At 38.1% G+C, this 26,900-nt stretch overlaps 1 protein-coding gene across 2 annotated transcripts; it reads right to left on the reverse strand.

The window, feature by feature from the left end:
• Positions 1–26,346, reverse strand: fyco1b (FYVE and coiled-coil domain autophagy adaptor 1b). Of its 2 annotated transcripts, none has more exons than XM_088085679.1 (18): positions 26,223–26,346; positions 25,398–25,489; positions 24,542–24,648; positions 23,228–23,353; positions 19,439–19,545; positions 17,379–17,522; positions 15,510–15,606; positions 12,983–15,415; positions 11,090–11,182; positions 10,614–10,732; positions 10,221–10,388; positions 9,499–9,639; positions 7,264–7,472; positions 6,955–7,096; positions 5,925–6,029; positions 4,946–5,156; positions 3,362–3,471; positions 1–3,244 (listed from the first exon to the last, which is right to left on the reverse strand). In XM_088085679.1, the coding sequence occupies exons 2-18, from the start codon at positions 25,456–25,458 to the stop codon at positions 3,169–3,171; spliced, it is 4,449 nt and encodes a 1,482-aa protein (XP_087941805.1). In that variant the 5' UTR covers positions 25,459–25,489; positions 26,223–26,346; the 3' UTR covers positions 1–3,168. The 2 variants fall into 2 exon arrangements, with proteins under 2 accessions (XP_087941805.1, XP_087941806.1); XM_088085680.1 differs by lacking the exon at positions 26,223–26,346 and adding an exon at positions 25,601–26,004.
• Between the last annotated feature and the right edge of the window lie 554 nt (positions 26,347–26,900).

Genomic DNA, 26,900 nt, shown 5'->3' on the forward strand with positions numbered 1-26,900 from the left:
TTATCACACAATCCTTATTTATTTGTCCATGATCTTAAATCCATTCTATTATAATTCTTTAGTGTGGAAATGATATTTCAATAAAACATTTGTCAACAATCATTTACAGGTTACATCAGAGTGAAAGCTTCCCTCTGAAAAATCCAGCAGTAAACGTCTACAGTCACACACACACACACACACACACACACACACACACTAGATACAAATGAAAAGAAAAAAAGAAAACATTCATCAGCTGGCACAAAGGCTCATGGGATACAGACGGACAAAAAGCCCTTTCAAAAGTGCATTATACAGCAGTCATGTCGCAGTGCCTTCAAATAGAAACTCCCATTCAAGAACAATAAAATAGACAGATATGTTTCTCCAATGTATTTGGCAATATACCATTCTTCTTACTCAGATATGTATAAAAAAGTCATTTTTCCTAATCATCTTCCTAATTTGATGTTCAAAATATAAGTTAAAAATGGTTTTAAAATAGTGGAAGACATTTTGGAATTTGTGAATTCTCTGTTGAATAGCGAAGCAATGTTTCAGTAAATTCAAGTCAGTTTAATCATAAGACCAGAGTGAAGACACAAATGAGAAATAAAGGTAAATTCCAACATTAAAGCCTCTAAATAAAAGATCCATATGAGACAAGTATAAAAGTGATTTTTGGACTTTCGTTTTCTGAAGGCTGTTTGCTGAGATTCACACTCCTCTTTGACACACTGCAGAACGTATTTACGTAGATCATCACACAGCAACAGTAAACAACTGTACGGAAGAACAAACATCTCCATCTATCTAGAAAAGCACTCTATAAATAAAATGTCTTATATAATTATTTTTGTTTTTCCAAAACTAATGTTTCCTTATCTAAACACTTTGTGAGAATATGTAACCGCAGCTTCTATCTTCGCTAACTTTAATGCTAAACCCTCACTGTTTGTCAGTATGAGTGACGATTCAAGTTAAAACTAAATATTTAAAGCACTGAAACTTACATTTTGATATGTGCTCCTTCTTTTTACCCCCCAGAGGGTTAAGTCGGGGAAACGTGCACATTCTTAGTGTTTGTATGCATAGAAACCTTTAACTGCAATTATCAGAAAGACTGAATGAAAACCTGTTTCCTGGAGACAACTGAAACCAAATAATGTGGTATTATGGCAGCTTTTGCAGAAGTCCTGCTTCTTTCTGCGTTGCACAAATGCAACAAAACAAATCCATTTCTTGTAATTTCAGACAGATGAAAAGGCAACAATTTTAATGAAGGAAATAAGTCGGAACTTAAAAAAAACCCAGTAAATGCTTTGGACACAAATAGTATAACAAGTAAGATTCTCCACCAACAATTCTGTAACAGCATGATGGTTTGCTAATGGTACGTTAAAGCAAGTAAAACAAATTCAGTTTCCATTATTTTATCTTTAAGCTGTTTTGGCATTAAAACAAAAAATCCTATACAAAATAACAGCAGAACGCTTTTTGTCTGTGTCTCTTTCCTGTAATATTTACGTTATTGATCATGTAATTTTGTCAACAGTCAGACATTTTGCAAAACCATTTATACTGTGGTAGCTCTCCCCTTAATCTCTCCAGGTGTATTAAGCCATTAATCAATCTACGAACAGGACATGATTTATGGCAAAAGTGTATTTTTTAGAGTTTTTTTTACATCAATATGATGAAGTATCTTTATTTGTAACTTCAAAAACAAACATTTCTGTCTAGTTCTTTTATCCAAAAACAGTTGCTAGGTTCATTTTCTGGGAAATGAATGTAGCCATGATAAATATTGATAACACAACATTAAATTACACATGCCACAGTCGGGCTGTTGCTGTAATGGAATTTCTTCTATCGTGATTGGGGGAAGTGATAAGCGGTATTTCTGTCATTTTTGTTGTGTTTTCAATTTACTTCAGTTTTCCTGATATTAGTGCTTTGTAAATATGCTCTATTGTTTATTGTTATATTGTTGCTTTTTAAATGAAAAAAAGAGAATTTTTTAAAACAAATTTTGTTACGAGATGCAATAAGAGGCATGATGTTTTTTCAGCTAAGACGCTTTGTTTGCATCCACTTGCCATTATACGGATTATCTGGGGAAGTTATCCCGTCACTCTGGATGAAAGGAAGGCTGAAGCACTTTGGGAGAGATGACGGACCTGCTGGTCTGTGCGGGTTCAGTAATTTCTCCTCTATTGTTCTTGTTGTTTAGCAATGTGACGGTTGGTCTTTGTGGTATTTGTCCCGACTTTCCTCCCTTGTGATTGGACGGCTGGGTAATACGTAACAGTGACGAGTGTCTGCAGCGTTTTACCCAAATTTGAATACTTTTAAACTCTCTGCAGCAAGAAAACGGCAAATTTGCAGCACTCAGTGCAGAAAGGCCGTGCAGCGCTTCAACATACTGCTGTCGTTTGTAGCAGAATGTAAATATGTGGCGATCCCACGAAAAAAGAAAGAACGTGAGTACAGCAGTTGTTGTTGCTTGCCATCCCCTGCAGTTATTTTACCAACAGCCTGTTATTGCAATATCGTGGTTATCGCAACAGCCCTGTACCAAAGTAGAGGATTTTAAATATATCTAGCACTCTTTTGTTATTGTGCAGAAATCGCATTAATCCCATTTTAGGGGAAAGTAGTCTAATTTTATGAGATGAGGCAAATAACTGTAATAACCCATGATTCACCAAACAATTTCATTTCATACTAAACAAAAGAAATGCAGCTTTACTTAACAAGAATGTAGTAAAAAAAAGCCTCCAGGAGCTTGTGGTGAGAAACTTGTGTATGCACACACACACACACACACAAGTTCTTGACATTCAAATACACCACAATCCTCCAGTCATCTAGGAGTGAAGTTTGATACCCTTAATGCTACATTTAAACTACTACGCCAGCTTTTTAAAGGTAGTGCATGCTCATATTCAGTAGTGTAACATTGTTTAACTTCATTGCTTTCTCATGATCAGAATTCATCTGATGTGCAACACCTCCTGATCAAGTCGCACACTGATAGACATTTTTAAAGTAACACAACCTGTCATTGAGGTTGGTAAACGTCAGTAGACTCAGACCCACTTCCCGTGAAATTTCGTAAACGAGCTACAACACCCAGAACGTGTTTCAAAAGTCAGTTTCACACCTGCTTTCTTCCTGTTCCGTTCAGAGGAGGTCAGTTCCATCGTAGATCACAGGCTTGTCTAGACTCAGATGATACAGCACTTTCTTTGAGATGAACCTGATTAACAAGAAAGAGGTTTGCTTTCTGTTTCCCATCTAGTTTGGAGATCTTTGCAAAAATAATTGTTTGTGCTTGACAGAATTTATAGAAACAGACACGCACGCACACACTGACCTGGAGAAAGAGTTGTCAAAGATGAGTGTGTATTCTCCGGCGTTTCTGACTTTCAGTTCCCCCTGGATTGTCTCTTTGTGGGAGTTACAGCGAGTCAGTGGGATCAAGACCTGCGGAGAGCAAAGGAGAAAAATCCTGTTGGACATTTACAACTACAGTAGAGAAATATATTTCGGCATAAATTAAGTACAGATCTGAAAGGGGGAGAAAATGACAGCACTAAATCAAAACTGTGTCCAGTTTAGAATCTGCTTATCAGATCTTCTTTCTGTAGTTTTCTTGGTAGGGACTTCACTGTTTTAACTCAGAATCACATCTAAACCAAAAAGATTCTGCTGTGCTGAAGGGGTGTTGAACTTTCAACACATATTTAGTCACTCTTCTGTGACATTCATTAACCCTGTCCTGATGCATTTTTCCTTATGCTGTGTGGAAAGAAATTGCTCCTCACTAGGAGGCGGAGCTATGGCTGCAAATGTAAAACCAAAACAGTGGAAATAATATGTATTATAATGTCATCAGCAAACTTCAGTTGCTGATTCTTCTGCATGCACAATACACTACTGCCCTTCACAGTATGCGCTGTAACACTGGCGATGAGCTGAGGCGGACCTTCTCAGGTTAAACAATTTGCCACAAGCTCTCATTTTTACATGATGGATGGCAGAGAAATAACAAGAAACCTAAAAACTTTAACTATCCTTTAAGTACTGCATTTTACAGGTTGATGTCCAATCAGTGTCAATGTAATGGTATATGTAATCTATTCAAGCAGTAATTTCCTCAGTGCATGTCATATTGACAAAGAAAGCTGAAATCGCATCTGTAAAAGCTGTAGTTCTTCCCTCTTCCAGGACTGTCATTTGATGTGACAGTGATGTTGATGGAGGCAGAGAAGAACTACAGGTTACTCTATCTTGGATTTCCTTGTTTTCTTCAAGGCTGGTTGAAAGAGGCTGGAGCATGCTCTTTGATCCCATGGGAGCCTGGGGTACGACACATGCCCAATGTAACTGGAGCTGCGATGTTGGAGGGGTACTCAAATGGCTGGTGGCAGATATACACTCATATAGAAAGTATTTGTTTATGGTGACTTCCTGCGGACTTTTTTGTTCTGTGTGCCAGCTATAGAGCCTTTTGGGCGACTGCAGACCAGATTTGTGACGTCATTTGAAACTGCAACTTCTCCTCTTTTGACTTCTTCTTCCTCTTCTTCTTCTTCTTGGTCTTCTTGGCTTGTATTGCAAACTAGCTAGATTTCCGATGTGGAAACGGCATGTCAACATTTAAGTGCAGAGGATGTTATGGACAATGATAAATTTTGCAGTGTTTTTGGCTGACTCATATATCACTGCATTAGCTGCGCTCGTGTACAATGGATCATGACACATGTCGGCACTGTCGGCAGGGCTGTGTGAGCATACTACCAATGTAGCATGCACTGGGGAATTTACTGCTTTAGCTGACTACCTTTACACTCCACACTGACTGAACACTCATATAAGTTGGTGAATTTCCCCTTTAAGGCTTAGCGAGGAGGTTTTTTGTGCACATATTCCCTTTATTCACATAGTGATATCTCACCCTGGCCTGCTCCAGTGGAATCTCTGTGCTCTCCCTGTAAACGACGCTGAAGGAGATGCTCTTCGGTTCAGAGGTGAATGTCCAGGAGACAGTGGGACCAGGACCGCTCACGGTGATGGGGATGGTGCTGTAACAGCTGGACTTGATGAAGAGCTCTCGGGAGGTGTCCCCAAACCCTGAGATGTCATCCACCGTGAAGTGGACAGAGAGCCTGCAGCATGGAGAATAAAAGAGGATACAAGGAAGTTTAGAATATTGTCATTTAGTGTTTGTATATTTGTGTATGTGCTTGGATGAAAAAAGCATAAAAATCTATGTAGCAGGAGCAGAGATACTGTCTTTTTTATACTTTTTCCTCTTCAAAACCTGGGCCTACTGGCCTCAAGCAGAGACGAGAAGCAGACTGAAGACGTCTAATTAGGTCACTTTTTTTTACTCCAATTCAAGATATTTTTAGTTTAAACTCGTTGTTTTCAACTGATGCTAACTTATGGGACATCACTTCACATTGCTCTTTCTGGAGCCACAAAAGGTCTTACAGATCTTTTTTTCATACATGCAACACTACCCCAATAGACCTGTAAACACACTTAAATGTGTAAAATTGATGGGAGTTTCCCTCAAAAGTTCCCGACATATTTGAATTTTGGAGATAGGATTCAGGACTTTGCTCAGCGGCACGTTACAGAGACAGGTATCTACTGACAGGAAGCCTTGAAGATTTCTCTGCACTCACTGAACAAACCTCCGCATTACGATGGAAACGAGGTTCCACAACATATACTGCATTACATTTAGGGAAGCTGTCCAACCCACACATGAGTAAGGTTAATTTTTCACTTCCCATTTTGAGTGAAGTTTTCATCCAAAAAGTACACAACAAACTTCCTCTGAAAGTTTAAGCTTGTGAGCACACCCACACGTAAACACAACTCTGCTGCACTTTTTCAGAGTAACTTTTACTGCATAAGACACTCACGTGAGGTCTCCAGACTTTAGCAGGCAGATCTCTGCATCTTGTACCGCAGCACTGAAGTCATCAGTGTCTTCTGATGTGAGGTCCCCTGCACTTGCACTGCTGTTTCTAGAGAAAGGCACAGATATTTTGGTAGTGAAATGTACATTCAGTCCAGAGGCGACAGCTCTGATGGACTTTTCTGCAGTCGGCATGCCCATGGCGCACTCCCATAACCATTGGGACATCTGTGGCATTGTGTTTTGTGATCAAGCTACTCATTTTAGAGTGGTACTTTATTGTAACCACCCCAAGGCGCACCTGTGTAGTAACAATACTGTTTAATCAGCATCTTGTGCAACACGTCTGGTGGATAGATCATCTTTGAAAAGGAGAAGTACTCACTAACGCCAAGTTCAGACTGCAGGATATAACCTTGCATAACACAGATTTTAATACATTTGTTGCCAGATTTTGACAGAAATATATCTACCAAGTGCATGAAATGAATCTGTTATATTTAACCTTAACTTGTGAACTATGATTAAAAGTTGTACAGAAGTAAACTGACTCAGAAATTACACTTTCAAAGCAATGGAAATGCATATTTGATGGGGCGAATGCTGTGCACATAAAATGAAAACATGCACATAGAATAAAAAGGCACAAAATTACACATGTAGTGCATCTGTACAGAAAATGCTGTAGTGCAAATATGTGCATGTACTGTATCACCAAATCATTTTTAAATAGACAATGCATGTAAAAATTGTTAAAGCTTAAAAAAAGTGATTGAATTATGAGTTTTGATTCATTTTTCAAGATCACACTCCTGAATTTCTTTTCTTAGCTGCAAACATTTCAAGTTTTTTTTTTTTAATGTGATGGCCTGCAGAGCGAAATTTTGGAGAGACTGAACAGATTGTTATGAAGGTGACATGTTGTAAATAGAAAATCTGTTTCTGTGGTTGGTGTTAATATTTCACGTTGTGGTTTATTGACTCCCCGAGCCACAGTCTCTATGCCCTGCTAGCAAATGCATGTAGATACTTACAGTTGTGCTGCCCCCTGCTGGCCGCATCCAGGAGAGCACGCGGTGGCAAAAGAGAGGGTGTCACTGTCATAGACCCCGCTCACCTCCTCGTCTGTGATGATGTCAAAAACACCATCATCCAGCTTGTCACCTTCATCTGCTCCTAGAAAATAAATATCAGGGTTTATTATTGCATTTAATACTTTAACTGTACTGTCTATGCCGCTGCCAATACACCCAAATGTAAAGCAAGTGAGTATTTATCTCAGAATATGACACACTAATTCAGCATGTGTGTGTTTGAGACAGAGTGAGAGTGTGTTTTGTTACCTGACATACTCGTCACAGCTCTCCCAGCCTGCAGCAAACGCCTGAAAGGCGTCCCCGGCGTGCTGTGAGTCACTTCCTCCTGTGGGTGGCGCTCTACTACTGCACTGTGCTGGTTGTAACAGTCCCTGCAGCAGCGCTCTCTGAGGCCGCCCTGCTCCATGCTCACTGTGTTACTGCAGCAGTAGTAGCAGAAGGGACGCCCACACAGTCTGAGAATAAACATATTATAATTGAGATTTTGAATGTAATTCGTTATAGTGTGGAGAGGAATCAGCATGTTGTGCTTTTTTTCAGCTTTCAGAGCATAAATGAATTTATACATAAAGATTTGTATCTTTAACAATGCATCTGCTAAAAGTGCATTTAAGATGCTTTTTTGAACATTTCAGAAAAAAATTAAGGAAGTTGCTCTAAAGTTGAGACATCACAACAGCAAAAGCACAGTTTATCTTAGGTTATCAGTTTTGATCTTTGAAGAGTCAACTTTCCCTGCAGCGGTGCTGAGAACAAAAACAGGTCTTTAAGTACAGAAAGGCCTAAATGTGTAAGACAAAAGTGGCATTTTAAAAAAAACCCTCAAGGCAAAAGGAGTCGAATGAAGGGAGTGAAAATGTGAAAACTGTATCTTGTTTTTTTTTTGTTTTTTGGAAACATTGTTACCCTGATGTTCACTGTTACAAAATCCAAATGTTTATGTACAAATTTCATCACATTAAGGTTGTAATGAAACAGCTACTCTGATGAACTATTTAATGCTCGAACATGTTCGTCAACATGCTTACTGCGTAAATCATCACGTGCACAATATGCAATCCGGCTCTTACAATCTGACAAAAATAAGTGTTTAGAAATTTCAGTAATCGTGCAGTTGGAAAACTGACGAATTTTGAAATTTAATCAGGTAAGTGTTAATTCTAAAATTTTAGTACAACCTATCACATGTCCTAAAAACTGTTCTCAGGTGCAATCCATGCACTTGATTTACTCAAACACACTGACACTTCATGGAGTAAGACTGACTTTTACAGAGGCGCCACACCTTGTGAATATGGAGCAGCGAGCTGACATTTGTATCAAGTTCTGATGAAAACCATTAAAGTGGCTATGAAAGTTATTTTACTCTACTCTTAGGTTGCAGTTTGTGAGTCTAAACATGAAGTGAAATACAGAAATAAAATGTCATCAGACTTCAGTTCCTGTAACATTTCACCAAAACAATCATAAGGGGAAATGTCATTTTGGTGGCAGTGAAGCACTGATTGATGAATTTATTTACTTTTTAGTGAAATGTTTAGAACGAGTTAAAGCCCTTAGATTTTGTTATACATTTATGTATACAATTTCTTAAATGGTATACATAAATGTATACAAGTTTTTAACCTTGTTAAGATGTCCATATGATGTTTTGTAGACATATCATGGGCAAAATAAGCAGTCAACGCCATGGTTTAGCATTTTTGAGTGGTTACTGCACTGTACCCATGACAGTCTCAACACACAGATTTGGTCAGCCAGGGTTTTTTTTTTGTCTTGAACAGGGTTGAAATTAACACCAGCCAAATGCTGACAAACTATGCAAGTGGTGGTAAAAAAGTAAATAATAATCTATTGAGTGGGGACAGGTAACAAAAAAGTTAATATCCAACCCTGACACATATCTAAGGACCCATTTCTGTCAATTTATGAAACGAGAGGTATAAGGGGAGAAGGAGGAGTGGCTACTCATGAGGATATTTAAATGTTAGGTTTTACTTTCACTTAAACTTGTCAAAAATCGGTTTATCTACCATTAACAACACAAAGCTTTTTGATTATGTAATCAAGACGACAAGCAGAGGTTTGTGTCTTTGACGAGCAGATTCGAAGGTGAGCAGGTACGTTTAAGCTGCAGGTGACCGATTGAGGGCCGGGGCTGAAAATCATATTCATAGATCTGTGCATACTCAATGAGGCAAAGAGGTACATCTAAGCCATTTTAAGGCATAAAGGGATTTTTCTGGAAAAAAAACAAAACCAGCGACTTTAAAAACATGTATATTTGATGAACAGAGATGAGGTTTAAAAGGAACTTAAATGTTTTAGATGCACGGCAGTACTTAAGAAATTGTGCATTCCCTAAAAACTGTCACTACATTGCAAGTTTAAAAGTAGCAGCAGTGGCATCAATTTAATTGGATGACCTGGTGATATGTTTTGAATATAGTTTCTTTGTTTTTTTATAGAGGACAATCTGACCTGCAGTTGTACTTGCGGAGCCACCAGCTGAACTGAGTGTGACAGCCCAGACAGTAGTTGACGTCCCTCTCTGTCTCCTCATCCCGCAATTTCTGCTCAAACTCCAGAGCATCCGTCTTCTGCCACAGTGCATCTTTCTCCCTGCAGAGAGCACCATCAAGCATATTTGTATATATATTAAAAAACACATTAATACTGTAGATTACACAATCTAGTTTGTTTGTTTGGAGCCATTTGAAAACATAAACCCAAAGGCATTCAGAAACAAATCTATGAATCATCCAGTGTGTCTACAGGTATAAAACGTTTAAATGTTTATACATTTTTAACACATTTTCCAGATAAGCATTGTAATTGAGAATCAAGGTAAGTAGCAATGGCATAGGTTATTCTACATTTTGCCAGCAGGTAAGCATAAAGTAACAAATTAGGTTAAATGGTAGGTCTTTTATGAGGTACAGCTTATTCTGACAAAGAAATTGAAATATGGATGATAAATATCACAATATGATTAATTACTTTTACTTTTAAGGTCTAATATATTTTTTAAAAAAGTAATTTGAGACATTTTAAAACTTTTTAAGGACCTGCTGGAACCCTGACTAACTCTCAACTCTGCTTAGTGCATTTTGAAATCAAACTACCCTCATTAACAAAAGGAAATGCATGGTATGCAATGGTAAATAAGAGTAAACCTGAGGTAATACGAAGTGTGTATGTACCTGATGAGTTCTACAAGCCTCTCTTCCAAATTGATTTTGGTTCTGTAAAGATCATCGAGTTCAGCAGCCGTCTTAAGATCAAAGCTCTGTTTGTCCTGTGTGACTCTCCGTAGATTTTCGCTCATCTCCTGACAGGTTCGCTGTGCTGCTGCCAGACCATCCTCAGACCTGCACACATACATATTCATGATATGTCCAAAGATTCACAGGTGACTCGTGTAGTTATTTTTAGGCTTGAATTTTAAAAACAGTACAGAACAAGTACATCAAATTCTTGGATAAGGCACGCAAAATGAAAAATAAACATTCTGATCTAAACACACAAGATTAAAAACATTTTTCACAGAGCTCTAATTCAGTCCAGAATGTGTGATTATGAATACAGTATCTCACCTTGATAAATTCCCTTTCAGATGGATTATCTCGTCTTCTTTCTGCTGGATGAGATTTTCAGAATCGGCCATCTGGATGTTTTTCTCCTCAATCTGTTGGCAATATCTCTGATTCTCAGCCTGCAATCAGTACAGCAAAGCAAGACATTATTTCTGGTTCTTTGTGAATTATGCTTGTGACCATAATGTTATGATTACTTCGATTGCCGATACACACATTGTAACTGGAATTTGTGTTTTCCTTTATCAATCCTAGTCACAAAGAGGTGCACATATATATGCATCTAATCAGAGGCATCAAGTTGTTGTGTTGTCTGCAGTGCCAGCTGAGTTTAACAATTCAACAGTTTCATTCCCTTGAACCTTTCCTAAAAGCATTTCCACTAGCACGATTAAAAACATCTTTTGACTGCTTCGTTGATTAGAGGGGGCCATGATAATCTTTTTGGCAGATGTCGAATCAGTGTATCCTCTCACCTCTAGCTGTTTGAATTTGTCCTCCAAGTCGGCCACTTTCTCCTGCTCAGTCGTCAGCTGTAATTTCACTTCCAGTAACTCTTGATTCAAAGTCTGGATGAAAACAAATACCACAAATTCAACAAGTGATGACTTAGCAAATATGGTAAAAAATGTACATATGTACAAATGTACAATGGACTTCCTGATGTCATCTAACATAAAACAATCATACATTCACCCAAGTAACCAGAGCACGCAGGAAAATTAGGTCTAGCTGCACTGTAGTAACCCGGGTTTTAAACTGTGTTCACGTGCAGCAGGTCTGTAATTACATTTCTGCCGACAGAGAAGATTTTTTTCCTCACAGCACAAATGTGATTGAATTTAATAGTCAAATATTCAGCGCTGGAACCTGCTTATTCAGTCATCTAGAGGCTTCTGTATGTTGCTTTTGTCTTCAGTCTGACTTTGGATCAAATAATTTAGATCAAAAAATGCTTCGCTACATGAAATGATTTCTCCTTTTACTGAGATGCTCTATTACCCCTGGATTCCAGTGGGCGCAGCTGTGCTGCATTCTGGCTGCGACTCGGTTTTGTTACATCCTTCGCACAGTGCCATACCACATCGAAAGAGCTACAGAAAAAATTGTTTTGCCTGCCTGGTTTTGTAGATTTTCTTGATTGGGTTATTTTTCCATGATATTTGTGCTTCTACCCTTGTAAGTAAGTAGGCTGCATAGGTAAATGGTTTCTTTTTGTCTGTTTTAATTGTGTTTATTGTTGTGACTTTCTACTATGTTATGCTATGGTCTAAAGTTATTACAGTTTTAAAAAATGTACAGTTATAAAAGACATGGACCTAAGATTTATTGCTGTGTTTCACTCATGAATGGCATGCATAATGGACGCAGGTACTGCAATGTCAGCCTTTCAGTTTGGCATTTCAAGCAGTACCCTGTTGTTTTTTTGGAGCCAGAAGCCACCATATTTGGAGGTGGAGAGGAATGAGGGGTGAATCTGACTCATGGACCATAGTGACGACTTGCAGAAAGCCTGTCACTCAAGTGGCCTCGCCGTCAAATATGTGTAATTTTGGGCCTTAATAAAATGTAAAGGGGTGGCGCCCAGTAGCTCAGTTGGTAGAGCAAGCGGCCCAAGTATAGAGGCTACGTCCTCGTTGCAGCAGCCTCGGCCCTTTGCTGCATGTCATCCCCTCTCTCTCTCCCTTTTTCATGCTTTAGCTGTCCTATCAAATAAAAGGCAAAAAGCAAAAGAGCTTTACAATATGTTGATCACATATATTTTGATATATTTTGATTTATTACCTTTTTTCTTTTTTTTACTGCAAATTATGTCCTCAGAGGACAACTTTGTCCACATCAGTTTTATTTAATAAGATGAAGTGTTCAGTCTGTTCATCTCAGGTCAATCATTTTCATTGCAGCAAAATGTTTCTAAAGGCCTGAAAAAGTGATTGGTTTTACTATTTTAGTAGGCCTCCAAAAGATTTATTTAATTTTAATTTACGTTTGCAATATCAAGAATTTATATGATAACAAATTATCGATACTTGAGGGCTGTGTATCAATACAATATCGTCTTGCAAAATATCACTATACCCCCAAACCTAGTCCAGAGACGTTGCAATCAACTCCAGTAGCCACGTCACAGCCAGTATGCTATAGTCTGCCTTTCTTACATGTAAGAAGCCAGTAACCAGGGTCCCAGTATAAATGGCAGGGCAATCAAGTTTCCATAATCCCCATAGCCTGAGTATGAAAAACCAGGTTTTTTGTTTACGCAAAAATTAGAAAACCAGCTTACAAGAAAAAAACAACTGTAACCAGGTTACTTAAGTGCATGTAAACACACTGAAGCATGCTAAATTTCTGAACTGTTTGCAGCTGACCTGGAGCTGGCTGTCGTGGCTCATGGCTTGGCTGCTAAGCTGGAAGCGGAGTGCCTGAATCTCCTCCTGGCTCGCCTCCTGCACAGCTACGGCCTCCTGTTGTGCCTTAGTCAGCTGTTCCTTCAGCTCCTGCTTGGTTGCCAACAAGCTCTCCTCGTTATGAAGCTGATCGAAGAGTTGCTGGTTCTCCTGTCTCAGCTGCTCCATGCAGGTATCCACCCTCTCTGCCTCCTGAGCTGCCTCCTCGTCAAGCTCTTGCAGCCTTGTTGACAAGCCCTCCCAGCGCAGCCGAGCCTCTTCATTCTCAGCAGTTAGCATACACACATGCACGCCGAGCTCAGCTGTTTCCGTGTTGGCTCTATGGAGCGCCTCCTTGCATTCGCTGTTCTCCAAACACAAGGCCTCACAACGCTGCTTCAGTTTATTGAGCTCTTCTCTGGAGGCCGTCACCTCTGCAGCCAGACCTGCTCGAGCCTGAGCCTCACCGTCACGCTCCCGGATAAGAGCCTCCTCTCGCTCCCGAGATCGCAGAATCTCATCCACGTGCCGGCGGTTTAGCTCCTCTACCTGGGCTTTCAGTTGTTCCGCTAAGACACGCAGGTCCTCTCTGGAGGACTCCGTCACCTCCTGCAGCGCCTGAACTTTCATCCTCTCCTCAGTTCCTGCTAGAAGCTGAGCCCTGAGCTCCACCACCTCCTCCTGGAGCCGATGCACCTCCCTTAGGTTGAGCTCCAGTTGAGCCTCAGCTATAACTAACCTAAACGGGGCCTCTTTGGTTTCCACTGAGGATGTCTGATGCTCATCGTGAAGCTTCTGCATCTTTTCATTGCTCTCTGCAGCTCCCTTCTCATCGTGCACCTCCCCAGTCCTGCTCTCCAGCTCCTCTGCTCGAGCTTGCAGACGCCCACACTCAACAGTCTGCTCTCGCAGTTTTGCCTCAGTTTCCTGCAGTTTTTCAAGTAACTCTGCTTGGCTTCTTTGGGACGCTGTGAGGTTCTTGTCCAACTTTGCAGCTTTGGCAGTGAGTGAGTCCAGTTCGTGTTGAGTTGTTGCTAATTGTGTCTTTAACGAGGATTGGACCTCGAGAAGCTCCCTGTTGTCATGCTCTAACTTTTTTAACTGAGCATCAGATGCTTCCTTCTGGACGAGCACCTTTTGAGCAATCTCTTCCAAATGCAAGTTTTCATCTAGAAGCTTTTTCTCCCGATCCTCAACACACACATTTGCAGCTTCAACTTGGCCCTTTAAGTGTTTCTCAGAGGCCCTCAAAGAAGCTAGCTGGTCTAACATGGCTTCCCTGCTCTCTGTCAGCTCTGTAATGCTCCTCTCACTCTTTTCAACTGTTTGGAGTAGCTCAGCATTAATTTCCATGAGATTGCTGCATTGAGTTTTATAGTCCTCAAGACTCTCAGAGGAAACAATTTCATTATCAGCAAGTCTAGAGCTCAGACTTTCTTTCTCGACATTTAGCTTCTCCAACTGCTCCTCCAAATGCTTGATTTTCTCTGAACTAGCGCAGAGCTCTTTCTCTCTGTTTTTTAGAGCTCTTTTTACATCCAGTAACTCAAACTCGAGTCCCTCATTCTGGCTGCTGCTCATGCTACATCTCTGCTCTACCTCCTCCCTCTCCTCATGCAATCTTTTCCTCAGGTCCTCCGCCTGCCGCTCTCTGCACTCCAGCGATGCTTGTAGATCCTGAAGCTGGGCTCTCAAGTTCCCCGTCTCCTTCTCTTTCAAACTCAGTGCCCCCTGAATTCGACCGACTGCACTTTGGAGCTCCTCCAACCGTTTGAGCGCCTCCTCACGTTCGTCATGTGCTCCGGCTTTTACTTCAGCCAGTTTCTCCTCGCTGTTCCTCAACTCTTCTTCCCTGAGTTTTAGTTCCTGGGACAGACGCTCAGAGTGCCTGGCCCTGTCCTCAGCCTCTCTTTTCGCCTCCAGCCGCTCCTCCTCTGCTGTCTTAAGTTTATCCAGAAGTTCTTGGATTTTCCAGGCTGAGTCACAGTAGCTAGCAGCTTGCTGTCCCTTTTCTTTGAGTGCCTCATCCAACTTTGAGAGTAGCTCCATGTTTTTGTTCTCAGCAGCTGTGAGTCTGTCTTGAACGTCACTGTTTGTTGCTTCCCTACAGGTTTGAAGGTGATTATCTCTCTCCTGATTATCTGCTTCTTGGGTACTTTGGGCTGCTGCTGTTTCAGAGTGGCCAGAGGACTTCTGAGCTAGCCGGCCTTGCAAGTCTTTAATCACACCTTTCAGCTCAACAGCCTCTTTGCCCAACTCCTGAACCTGCACCAGGAGCTCCTGCTGTCTGAGCTCAGACTGGTCGAGCTCGATGCGGAGGTTTTCTGCGATGCTGCAGGGAGATGGTTCCCCCAGTTCCCCCAGTTCACCAAGGACACTGTGACTCAGGTCTTGAATTGGGAGAAACTCCTGCGCCTTAAAAGTGAAAAGAGAGCATTAAAGTGAAACAGTCACATTTACACAAATATTTGCCCAAGACTGTCTATGCGGAGCATAAGCACATGAGTACCTGTGTGTGTGAGTAGCCGCTAACAAGGCTGTTGATGCTGGAGCAGCGACTGGGAGGCTTCCACAGGAAAGCTGATGAGCCAGTGCCTAATGTTCGCCTTTGACAAAATAAGATAATAAATATTATGGTCAATAACACCTGAAATGCAACACCCAACTGACTGAAAAAAAGCCAAACAATCTTTACACAATAGAGGAACTTAAGTTGGCACAAACAAGTACTCAGGTGGCTCTATCATAACAGTTTACTTGGTACTTCTTCAAGAGGCAAATCAAAACAACATTCTGACACAGTGAAAATACCACGTAAAAACCCATTCACAGTTTTTAAGAAAGAACAAGGAAATTATGCAACAGGTAGAGTGTGTATTGGGGGAAGTTTTTATGTTGTTGTTGATTTTAAGAGGAATGTCCTGTGAGAGAACCACAAGTAAAGAAAGCCTAAAAAACTGCTTAAAATTAAATCATTTCAAATCTAAGAAGATGGATTCAAATACATTTATTTGTCCCAAAAAATCTCAAAATTTATTGAATATGCTTGCCTGTAATTTAGAACTGCACAGGCAGACACATTTCCCATTTTTCCTTTATCAACTGACTTTTTGCGCACTTTCACAAAAGGTTATGCTACCAGTTAATTGTAATTAATTTAAGGTGTATTACTTGAAGACTGTTATCATTTTTCTCAATGATTAGCAACAAATTCTACTCTAAATGTTCTTTAGGATTTGCAGCAACATGTTACAGTGTAAAACCACTTTAAGCTGTTTTCTAGGAAAGTTTTAGCACACTATAGAGCCCCAAAATAAAGTGTTACCCATGTTGTTATTTCACCATATTTCCTAAAGCATATTGTTACAAACTCTCCATATCCTGATTGTAAGTATCCAAGTGCCTTTTATTTATTTTTAACAGTGACAAGAAATAGAATTTGTTGATCATAGACTCAAGAGTGCACACATTAAAGCATAATATTTTGCAATCAGGCCTCACATGAAATAGGGTGAGTTATCTTTTTTCAGAGGGAGCCTATTCCTGGTATGAGGAGGAGCAATATGTTGTCATTTTTTATGTAATTCTGCTCTGAAACTGTTTCCTTCCAGTCACAATGAAAATTAAAAAAACAAACTATTTTGGTGGGTGTAATTTCTGGTCAGTCATTCGAAAATGACAAGCACAACCAGTATTTTATTTAACCTCAGTTACTTGCTAGAATGATACAGCATAAATACATTTAGTACACTTTGCGTCTTTACAATCAGTACTTTTACTTTTATAATCCTTTACAATAGCCCTAGAAAAAATACTGCATTTGTGTATTGTATCATTTTTATTTTTGTTCATAATGTGTAACAGTTGTTTACTCATTAGGTGTTTCAGGCGTTGCTGCATTGCATTAAAAAACTGTGTCTGCTGCTTGTAGAGGGACTGTGAATTGATGACAAAGAAGTGAAAAGTTTTGGCAAAGGTGCTGATGTGAGCAACAGGGATCGGCGTTCACACATTGTCAGAACCCACTGACTCTCACACACACATTTACACACACTCGAGCAAAAAAGAGCCGTGAACGTGCAGAGTGATCAGATAATTAAGTGTTACTTCAAGGGGTGAAATACCCAATATCACTTCACCACAACTCTACATTAGCTGCAGTTAACCGGGGTGTCAAATTACTTCAGGTCGGTCTGCGATCAATTTACAAACGATATCCAACCCAGAGGCAGAGGAATCATAAGGCTTTTTTGTCTTTACTGAATGTTTGCTTTCCTATTAAAACAACACCCAGGATCAAGTTTGTGTTTTTCTTCCACAAAAAGAAGGAAAATGCGACTTGTAAAGATGTAATCAGAGGATTTTAGGAATTGTTTACCTCGCAAATGTCGGCCAATCTGCATCCAGGTCGTAACCTCTGGCTGCCACGTCAAATTGGATCTGGTTGAGCTCATAGAGGTTGTTGATTATATCAGCAGTGAGGTGAGACTTAAGAAAGGGACTCCGAGCATAATACCAGTCACTGCATGGGAAGAAAACAAACAAAAAAACAACAAAAAACATGAGGACAACAGGACACATGCACATATTATTTAAACACATATTATTTTGACAAAAAGCAATGTTTATACTTTTGGTAATGAAATGTGTTTGTTAATGTTAAGCAATATAAGATAAGACAAAATACAATAAAATAAGATTCACTGATCCCATGCAGGGGCAAACAGTATGAATAAAATCATAAAAAATAAATAAAGGTGCTATATAAACAGATACTTGGGGTTGGGGGAAAGAAACAATTCATGATAGAATCACGATTCTCAAATGCCCCAAATCGATTTGTGACACAAGACACAGACTGCTGGTATAAGCCTGCCATCAGCTGCCTTTTTCAGTCGGATTTCTCCCTACCTTCTGCTATCTGTGTGTTACCGATTTCACAGTCCCATTACTATATTTTAGCACTGTGCCAGTACTGAAGAAAGGTCTGCTTGAAACTTTCATAATTCTGCAATAAGAGGAAAAAAAGCTCTGGGCTGTTTTAATCTTTAAAGAAAACACTATCAACTTGGTTGCACTTGCAGAGTGCTACAGGGTGATGGTTTTCTGTAAGATCATCTTCACAAATGAACACCACTTTTATTATTTTTGAAGCCTAAATGTAATCACCAGAAGTAATGAGCTAATATAATGCTATCAACGAGCTACACTACAGTCACGTGGCATGAGATCCCTACAACAGTAAGGCTATAAAGTCGTGTCCAGCATGATGAAGTTCTGTAGTATCATTTAGCCACTTGTTAGCAACTACCCTTTTTTTAAGACATATTAAAGCTTCAAAGTTTACAAGTTGGGTATTTGGCTAACTCATTTCCAGGTTTTAGGAGCACATGTGGCAACATGCAAATAAAAAGAAAACGCGACATAAAACATTTAAAGATGTTTTAGTGTGTGGGTTGAAATTTTTTAACTTTGATACAGTGCTTTGAAAAATATAAATATTCAATGCAATTTTTGATTCCATGGGCAAAATTAAGCAAATTTAGCAAAAGAAAAATATAACCAGGTTATAACTTCACAGCAAAAACTTTTCTTTCTTGGTTAATAGCAGAATGAACATTAACAAAAAAAGAATTCAGAATAAATGTGTCTCAAAAAATTGCTGTTTTTGACAGCACTAATGCACAGTGCTGAGACAAAGTGTGGAGATGGATTTGAGGCTAGCTGTTTCCCCTGGTTTCCAGTCTTTATGCTAAGCTACGCCAACCGGCTGTAGCTTCACATTTACCAGGCAGACATGAGTGTGGTACTCAGCCTCTCATCTAATTCTTGGAAAGAAAGCAAACAAGCATATTCAACAAAATGTTGAGCTTTCTATAAATACAAAAGTTGCAGTTTGTGGAAGAATATAGTAAGGTGGGTAAGGTTTCTGCAGACTGTGTGTGAGCCTTCACAGCGTGTGATTTCTTACCGGACCTCAGCTAACGCACACAAAATACAGTCTATGACACACAATATGACACTGAGAGACAGACAGCGTACAGTATGTTATTAGATTTCTTTGAACCTATTCTCCAAATGCTCAACAATCTCTTGAAACAGAGATGCAAAAACTGTCCTGGATATATACAACAAAAAATAAGTGACATTTGGTTTGATGAACTGTTGAGGAAGTGAGACGTGACTGTTGTTATGTATGGTTATAGTGTGTGGTTGTCGTGTTTTCTGTGAAAACAGAAATAAGACATAAATAAGGAAGAGAGAGAGTCACACCTCCAGATGATAACAGGACACTGTCATACTGTTAAGTACAGCACAGTACCTCAATGATATAAACATGACATGTCTAAGAAACATGAAGGAAACAAAAATGAATATATATATATATATATATATGTGTGTGTGTGTGTGTGTGTGTGTAAGTGTGTGTCCTCTGACCTTGTGACCTTCTGGTTTATAAGACACTGCTGCAGTGTGTCAGCAAGACGCTGGTGAACCAGTGAGTAGCGGATGAAGGCTCTTCCTTTCCCCAGTGACGTCTTCAACTGTGGACACACAAAAATGCACATTTAAGTGTACTTTTACACTCATACATATACACACAGACATTAACCCGCTGCAATGTGGCATGACCTCAGTATTATGCAAGTTCCCACACATAACTATTCACAAAATTTAAGAACTTTTCAATGACCCATAATTACAATTCCATTACCATTCACAATTTAAAACACAGAAATTTATACTTTACTCAAGATGTTAATTTTACTATTGAAAGCAGACCACAGACACGGAGAAGTGGAGCTTCCAGAGTAGCGGACTGACAGTCAACAGTTTGGTCGGCTTGTTGGTTAATTTGATTAAAAAAAAAAGGAAAAAAGCTAAATATCTTTAAACTACCATGTGAAAACTTTCAAAACAGACCAGTTAAAACAAAATCAAAGTGCTCATTGGTGCTCAGAATGACAATTGTACAACTTAAAGGTATTAATCGGACAGAGGTATGAAAAAATGTTTAATACAACTTCCAACTAATCAGATTAAAAAACTGTTAAAACATAGTTCCATCTAGCTGGAATACATAGAGGGAGGGATATAACAGGAAAAAAAAGCAGAGAAACGTATGTAATGGTAAAGAAAACATATCAAACATCGACACATATTAGAACTTCAGTACGTCAACAGCTACTGAAATGAAATTTGCTGTTATTTTACATGACATGGAAGGTTACACATTGAAGATCACTGTAACAATTTTATTAAACGCAAAGAAATTCCATGACTTTTCCGAAACTTTTTAAGGATTTTACTAATTTTATGACCTTTCCAGGGCTGGAAAACAAGCTTGTAGAATTCCATATCTGTTCCAGGTTTTCCATGACCATAGGAAATCTGTCTTTTACAGCTTATTCAGCGTCATACAGGCTAAGCTATTTAAGAGGAAGTTTAAATGTGACAACAGTCATAGTTGCAGGACATTAAAGGACTAGTCTCTTAATACATTTGCAAATAATGATTATTTTCATTATTGATTAGTCTGTCCACTAATATCTCTTTTTGTTGATACTATTTAGTCTATAAAATAACAGAAAAGAGCAAAAACTCTTTTCCCGCAGTACAATAAAAAGTCTTTAAATGTAGTAGTAGTACTAATTTTTTTGGTCCTTATTTACCTTTTTTTCTTTAAAAAAAGGCACAAAAATTTAAAAATAACATAAGGTATTAAATTAAAAGGAAAAAAACAAAAACAAAAAATATTGGAAAAGGTGTAGGCTGAAGCTCAGGCTAATTATACTTGTCCGTTTTACATTACTTGGTTTAGGTTATACAAAACAGAAACAAACAAAAAACATACAAAAGCAAAGTTCCAAAAACCTTTCACACACAATTAGCAATCATACCCCTATCAATAGCTTGATTTTTTCCAAACAAACAGTCCAAAAATCACAGATATTTGGCTTACAGTGATGTATAACAGAATGCAGATTTTTCGCTTTACAAAATGACTCAAACAAAATCAAAATTGTTGTGTTTTATTTTTTTTGTTGATCAAAATAACTGACTAATGACAGCTCAAGCCCTATGTGAAACTGTGTTCTGTTAAAATGTGTCAGAACATTTAAGGATGTCTAAGTTTAATGAAATTCACTGCATAGACACTAATTTACAGTATCTGTCAGTACATCCAGACTCTCCAATACATTAGCAGATGGAGGGATTTAAGTAAGACAACAGAGCCACAGATCTACCAGAAGGACACCAGCTGGAGACTGATTTACGTCAGACACTGACCGACAAGAGACAAGAAGAGTGAAAGAAGAGTAAAAGTACCAAAGGTTTCTAATAAGTAATTAGCGTTCGGCTGGTACAGACTAAACTCTGTGACTTTTAAAGGAATGAAATACTGACTGCTGTGAACCCCAGAGAAAACTTTACAGACGTATTTTGCGAATGAATGAGCTTCAGTTAGGATAAAATGAGATGTGCAGTCTTACTATGCTTATAAAGCAGGGCTTTCTCAGTAGCTCACAGCATAATAATGACTGGGTTTTTCCTAAAGAACGGTATAATGGCCAAATGATCATTCAAATAATTGAATGGTTGATGAAAAGTACATTAATTGGCAACAATTTTTCAGAATTTATTAATTGTTTTGGTTCTGTTAAAAATGTTAAAACATTTTAAGCTTTCCATATATGAAGATTTTCAGATTTTTCCCCCCTAGTTTTGGACTACTGGTTGGACAAAACAAGGCATCTAAATGTGTCAATCACTTGTACCACAATATCAACCCCTTTTCAATATAGTATGTTGGATGTTTATTCTAATTCAATTTTAATATTCAATATTAAATATCAATATCAGAAATAAAAAAAAAACAGTTTTTAAAGTGATGGGACTGTCATATCCAGAAAAGCAGCAATAACAAAAGGATAGAAAAAAATCATCACAGTCTCAACACATCATATTTTCCTTTTTGAAAAGATAACAATAGATCTGATCTTCTGTTTTTAGAGAGTAAAGCTGAAAACAATAGTCAGTTACATCACTAGTTCCTAGTTTCTCGGGGGGCCTTCTTAACTTTAAGATTTTTTAAAATTTTTATCTTTTTTAATACAGTAGGCCTTGAATTAATTTCTGTGAAGAAAACTATATTAATTTGTTATTATTACAGTTGAGATCATTACTAGAGACTAATGGCAAATCATCAGGGAGAAGAAAACACTACATTCGTCAAAAAATAAAGCCCAAGTATAAAAGAATGTTAAAAATATTATAAAATATTATATATTACACACAGAGAATTTTATAAAAATGTCCCACAATTAACAGAAAAACACACCATAGTCACAGGAAATAATCTGCTCAAAATTAATCTAATTTTCTTGTTTTACACAAATTGTATTCACTATTTTGGTTAACTGAACAGTTTCAGTTGTTCTGTACTGTTATTGTTATGCACTGGATATAATATGAACTATTAATAAAGTATGTCTCTTAATCAGGGATTGTCAGTTTACTCAATGATAGAAAAGCAGTCTGTTAAGGAAAAAGCACACTGACCTATATGATAAGGTGATTGACAGAGAACAAATTGACACAAATTTTGTTTTTCTTTTAAGTAAAAAGACAAAACATGCTTGTTCTAGTCATATATGACAGTAAACTGAATACCTTTTGGTTCTGGACTGCTGGTCAGACAAAACTAACAATCTGAAACGCTCAACTACGAAGTTAAGGTAATTGTGATACAATTTTACTCAATTAGTTGAGTAAATAATCAGCATTTTCACTGAAAATAATTGCTAATTGTTAGAGATGACATGGCTAGTATATTCCTATACCCCATAAGGCAAAAACTGTAGAAAACATTTCATTTGTAAATAAGTCTTTAAAATACTATTTGAAGTGTTTAAGCACAAAAACTTCATATAAGATCAATAGAAGGTAAAGCAAGCAAAAAATTAAATATAGCACAAGCTTTGACTAATTCATCTACAGTTATTTCAGTGTGAAGCTCACCACTGTGGATTCCCAGGATAGAAGGTGGGGAAGAAACAGGTGTAAGGCAGCAAGTGAATTAGCAGCGCTGAGTCTTACTGTTCTTGAGTCACCAGAGGATTAGTTACATGGTTATACAGTCACTAAGTATTTGTGTGTCTGCGTGAATTGCACGACATGGCACTGTGATTGTGTGTGTGTGTGGGTGTTGCAGAGGAGGATTACCTCGGGGATGGACTTTACAAAACGGATGCCATCGTTAGCTCCCTTGATCTTAATCAGGCAGTCGCAGAAGTAATCCCAGTAGTCTTTCCTCTGGCCAAGAAAGGTTGTCTTCTCTTTCTGGTCAAACTAAGAAACACACATCAGCTCATTACTGCATCACCTGACAAAGTCCTCAGCAATGAGGAGTGTACAACAACAGGTTTGTCAGACACTGCTGTGTGAAATTACTGTAATTCCTATGAATGTCCTCCTTGTTTCACAGTTATTTTTATAGAGCTGCGGTTCCCAATCTGAGGAATCTAGACTCCTCCAAAGGGTCATGATATTTCTTTGATGGGTTACAAGTTAATTGATAGGACTGGAAGGAAAATATTTTTTATACTTCTGTATTTTTTCATCTTTTATGGTCCTTATAGTTTCCAACTGGTTGGTCGTGGTCCAAAAGAGGGTCGTATGGGTCACTCTGAATGAATGCTACTGACCCATAAAGGTGTCAAGTTTGTAAAAAACACACTTTATTTTGAGGTGCAGTGCATATCTGGCACAGAGCTTTTATTTTTAAGTGAGTATTTCTGTTTATTTTTGCAATATGTTACATTTCTTTGTCTTCTAAGCCAACATGGTGCTTCCATTTTGTAGATAAAAAGGAATATGTAGTATTTAATCTCATGTGTGGACCTTGAACTAATGACTAAGGAGCCATATGAACACTGTAACTGGACCAGTTTGGAACCACTGGTAAAAAGAGGTTTGAAGAAAAATAATCACTCTTTGGTGGAATTGCTCACAACTTGTTGATATCTGCAGCCTGTGATGAGCAGTCATGAGAGCTTCTTTTCAAGGGTCCATATCCCAGAAAGGTTGGAAATCACTGGTTTCATGCTCTGATTCCAAACTTTTTTAAGTGACTGACCCTTTATACTGCAGCGAAATATAATGCTTGCTGACAACCCTCTTGTCATAGGTCGCACATATTTGAGGTGCAAACAAAAAGTTCTATTCACAGTGTTACATCTTAATGGTTTACTGGAGCCATAAAAGGCAAAACTCACAGGTACTTCAGAAGAAAAAGCAATAATTTGAGAAGAGACAGAATATATCTAGCACAAAAAAAGTAAAAAAAAAATTCTTTTAATTTTCTAAATTTTTACAACCTCAAAAACACCTTTGGAGAACTTTACGACCAAGTTGCAAACCCCTGTTTTTGGGAGTTAGCTCTTAAAACAAAAATCATCATCTTGACAAAACCTACATAAATAAAATTAAATGACGTTTTGTTGTACTAAAGTATTAGTTGCTAATATGACACCATACCTGTAGCAGGTATTCCAGTTTATAGAAGAACTTGTGCAGGTTAGCGCTGTCATCAGTTATGGGTTCACCGCACTCCTTGTGTTCTTTACTCAACTCTAACACGGCATCTAAACAAGACAATAACAGCATTGTTAACATGTACACAACTAGAAAAGTGCACTTGATGTCAGTTTTCGAGCCACCAAGAAGGCCAAAATTTTGCCAACAACAATCAAAGTATGGCTTTATGTTTTTAGCCAAGAGGCTTTCCATAAAACTAAGAGGAGTATGGAGTCAGCAGTTAATTACGGTATAAAACAGCCGATAAAACAGGTTTGCCAACAACTGTGACTCATCGTAACCACAAGAGATCCTTAAGCATACAATCATTAATGTGCACACAAAAGATTAGATCAATTAGTCCAGTAATTTGCAAGATTACTTTCAGATGGACTGATACACATACTCAAACAGACTCAATCATTAAACGCATGAGGACTTGCAGAGATTAATATCTCATAACGGCATGAAGCCTTGTTCTTGTGTTCATACAGAAGGAAAAACATTTTAGAATATGCACACTGCTTTATGCTCCAACAATATTTTTGCAAACTTTCTACCAGTCATTGATTTTCATCACATACAAAATACTTGCGAATGAAAATCTGTGACTATTTCATGATATAATTAATCTATCTGATGTATCTTTATCAAGATACTGTATGCATATTCTACTATTCTTTTTTTCTTTCTTGACTTGATAACTCCTCGCATATGTCAAAAAGTACACATTCAAAAGCATTCTGCATGGTACACAACTGTAGAGACTGTGTGTGCAAGCGGTGGCGTTTATTGTAGGTGTGAACAGCTTATTTACCATGCAGATCTCTGATTATCCTTTGCAGTTGATTATCTCCAACTGATGAGGAGGAGGCCATTGTGGGGAAAGGGCAGTGTAGTCAGGAAAATCTGCAAGTAATGTTAAAAATAAAGAGATTAGGATTATTTGTAGATATTCCAGACTTGTTCTCATGATAGAAAAACAATGTTCATAATATCCTTGAATTTTAAATAATTTACCTTGCCTTAAAAATGAGTACTGCAGATTATGTGACTGCAAAAATATACCAAAGCTGCTTCCACCAGGAGGTAAACATAAAAATAGTACTGTCCTAAATTAGTTTCCCCTGCTGTAAAGTCTCTTTAATAAAGTGTTAAATTGTGCCCAACACAAGATGTGCTTAACATGTGACACAATTTAAATATCCCAGAGCATCTCCATGAATCTGTGAACATGAAGAAACCACAGTAGTTCAGTAAAGTTAGCAGAAATGTGCCGACAGTCAGTCAGAGGAGCTGCAACATGCACATCATGACGACAGGTGAAAGCGTATCACTGTTTGTAGCGACAGTGTCCTTATCAGACCCCACTCACACAAGACACGTCTCCTGTAACACCCCGTCGACATTATAAACCAGCAAAGTTGACTTAAATCACTTTCAAACGGCTTCAAAATGCATCAAACCGCGACATAAACATCGATTTGTAAAAGCTGGCGAGCGCTATCCTACATGCACCTGTTCTCAGCTCCTCATTTCCTGGTCGTATTTAACGTACATTTATATTTAAAACCGACGCAGTTTGGTTGTAAATGATGCTAAACAGCTCAACAATAAATAAACTGTTAAACAATAAACGTACTTGGTGTGTAAATTTCTCCAGTGTCCAGTTTATAGGTGATACAGCAGAAACTTGCTACCGTGGGGGGCGGGCACTGTGGATGATTGACAGGCCCAACGGATAAATAGCCGGCTGCTACAGCGGAGAGCCGTCCTAGTTTGGTTGAGGGACAGAGGGTAAATAAAACAGACGTGTTTTGCGCTAAACAGAATATTTTATGAAATGTAATTGAAAAATAATTATTCATAACATCATTTGTTTTATTTTATCCAAAACTAAGATGAATACAAAATTAGATGGGGCTGTTTTAAAGACATTTTGGCAAGATTCCTCAAGTAATTAATCATTTAGTATTCCTGACTTTATTTCTATAGCACCATTCAAAATACAATACAATACTTTTGCAATTACTTTTTTTATTTTTAAATGTATTACTGTAGACGATTAACGTGTATAATTTATTTATTTATTCAATATCTTTATTTTCATTTAATTGTTTTATTTTTCATGAATAATGCTTTATTTAGTTCTCATAAATAACTAAAAGAGAGCTAGTTGAATATTCAACTAAAATAACTTAAGTAGGAAACAAATAAATAAAGAGTTGGAGTAAATGGAATGGAAAAATCAAAATGAGAACAAAAACACCAACAACAAAATAAAAATAAAAACAACAAAATTATCCTGAATATTCAAGAC

The sequence above is a fragment of the Plectropomus leopardus genome, chromosome 12 (genome assembly GCF_026936395.1).
Source record: "Plectropomus leopardus strain MGB_pleo_1.0 chromosome 12, ASM2693639v1, whole genome shotgun sequence".
Lineage (NCBI taxonomy): Eukaryota > Metazoa > Chordata > Actinopteri > Perciformes > Serranidae > Plectropomus > Plectropomus leopardus.

Bases quoted from the DNA above. Each gene is read 5' to 3' on its own strand.
- fyco1b (XM_088085679.1), bottom strand. From the start codon at position 25,458: ATGGCCTCCTCCTCATCAGTTGGAGATAATCAACTGCAAAGGATAATC. The intron at 23,354-24,541 runs GTATGGTGTCAT...TGTGTTTCTTAG, and splicing joins AACTGGAATACCTGCTACAG to TTTGACCAGAAAGAGAAGAC. The intron at 10,389-10,613 runs GTGAGATACTGT...GTATGTGTGCAG, and splicing joins CTGAAAGGGAATTTATCAAG to GTCTGAGGATGGTCTGGCAG.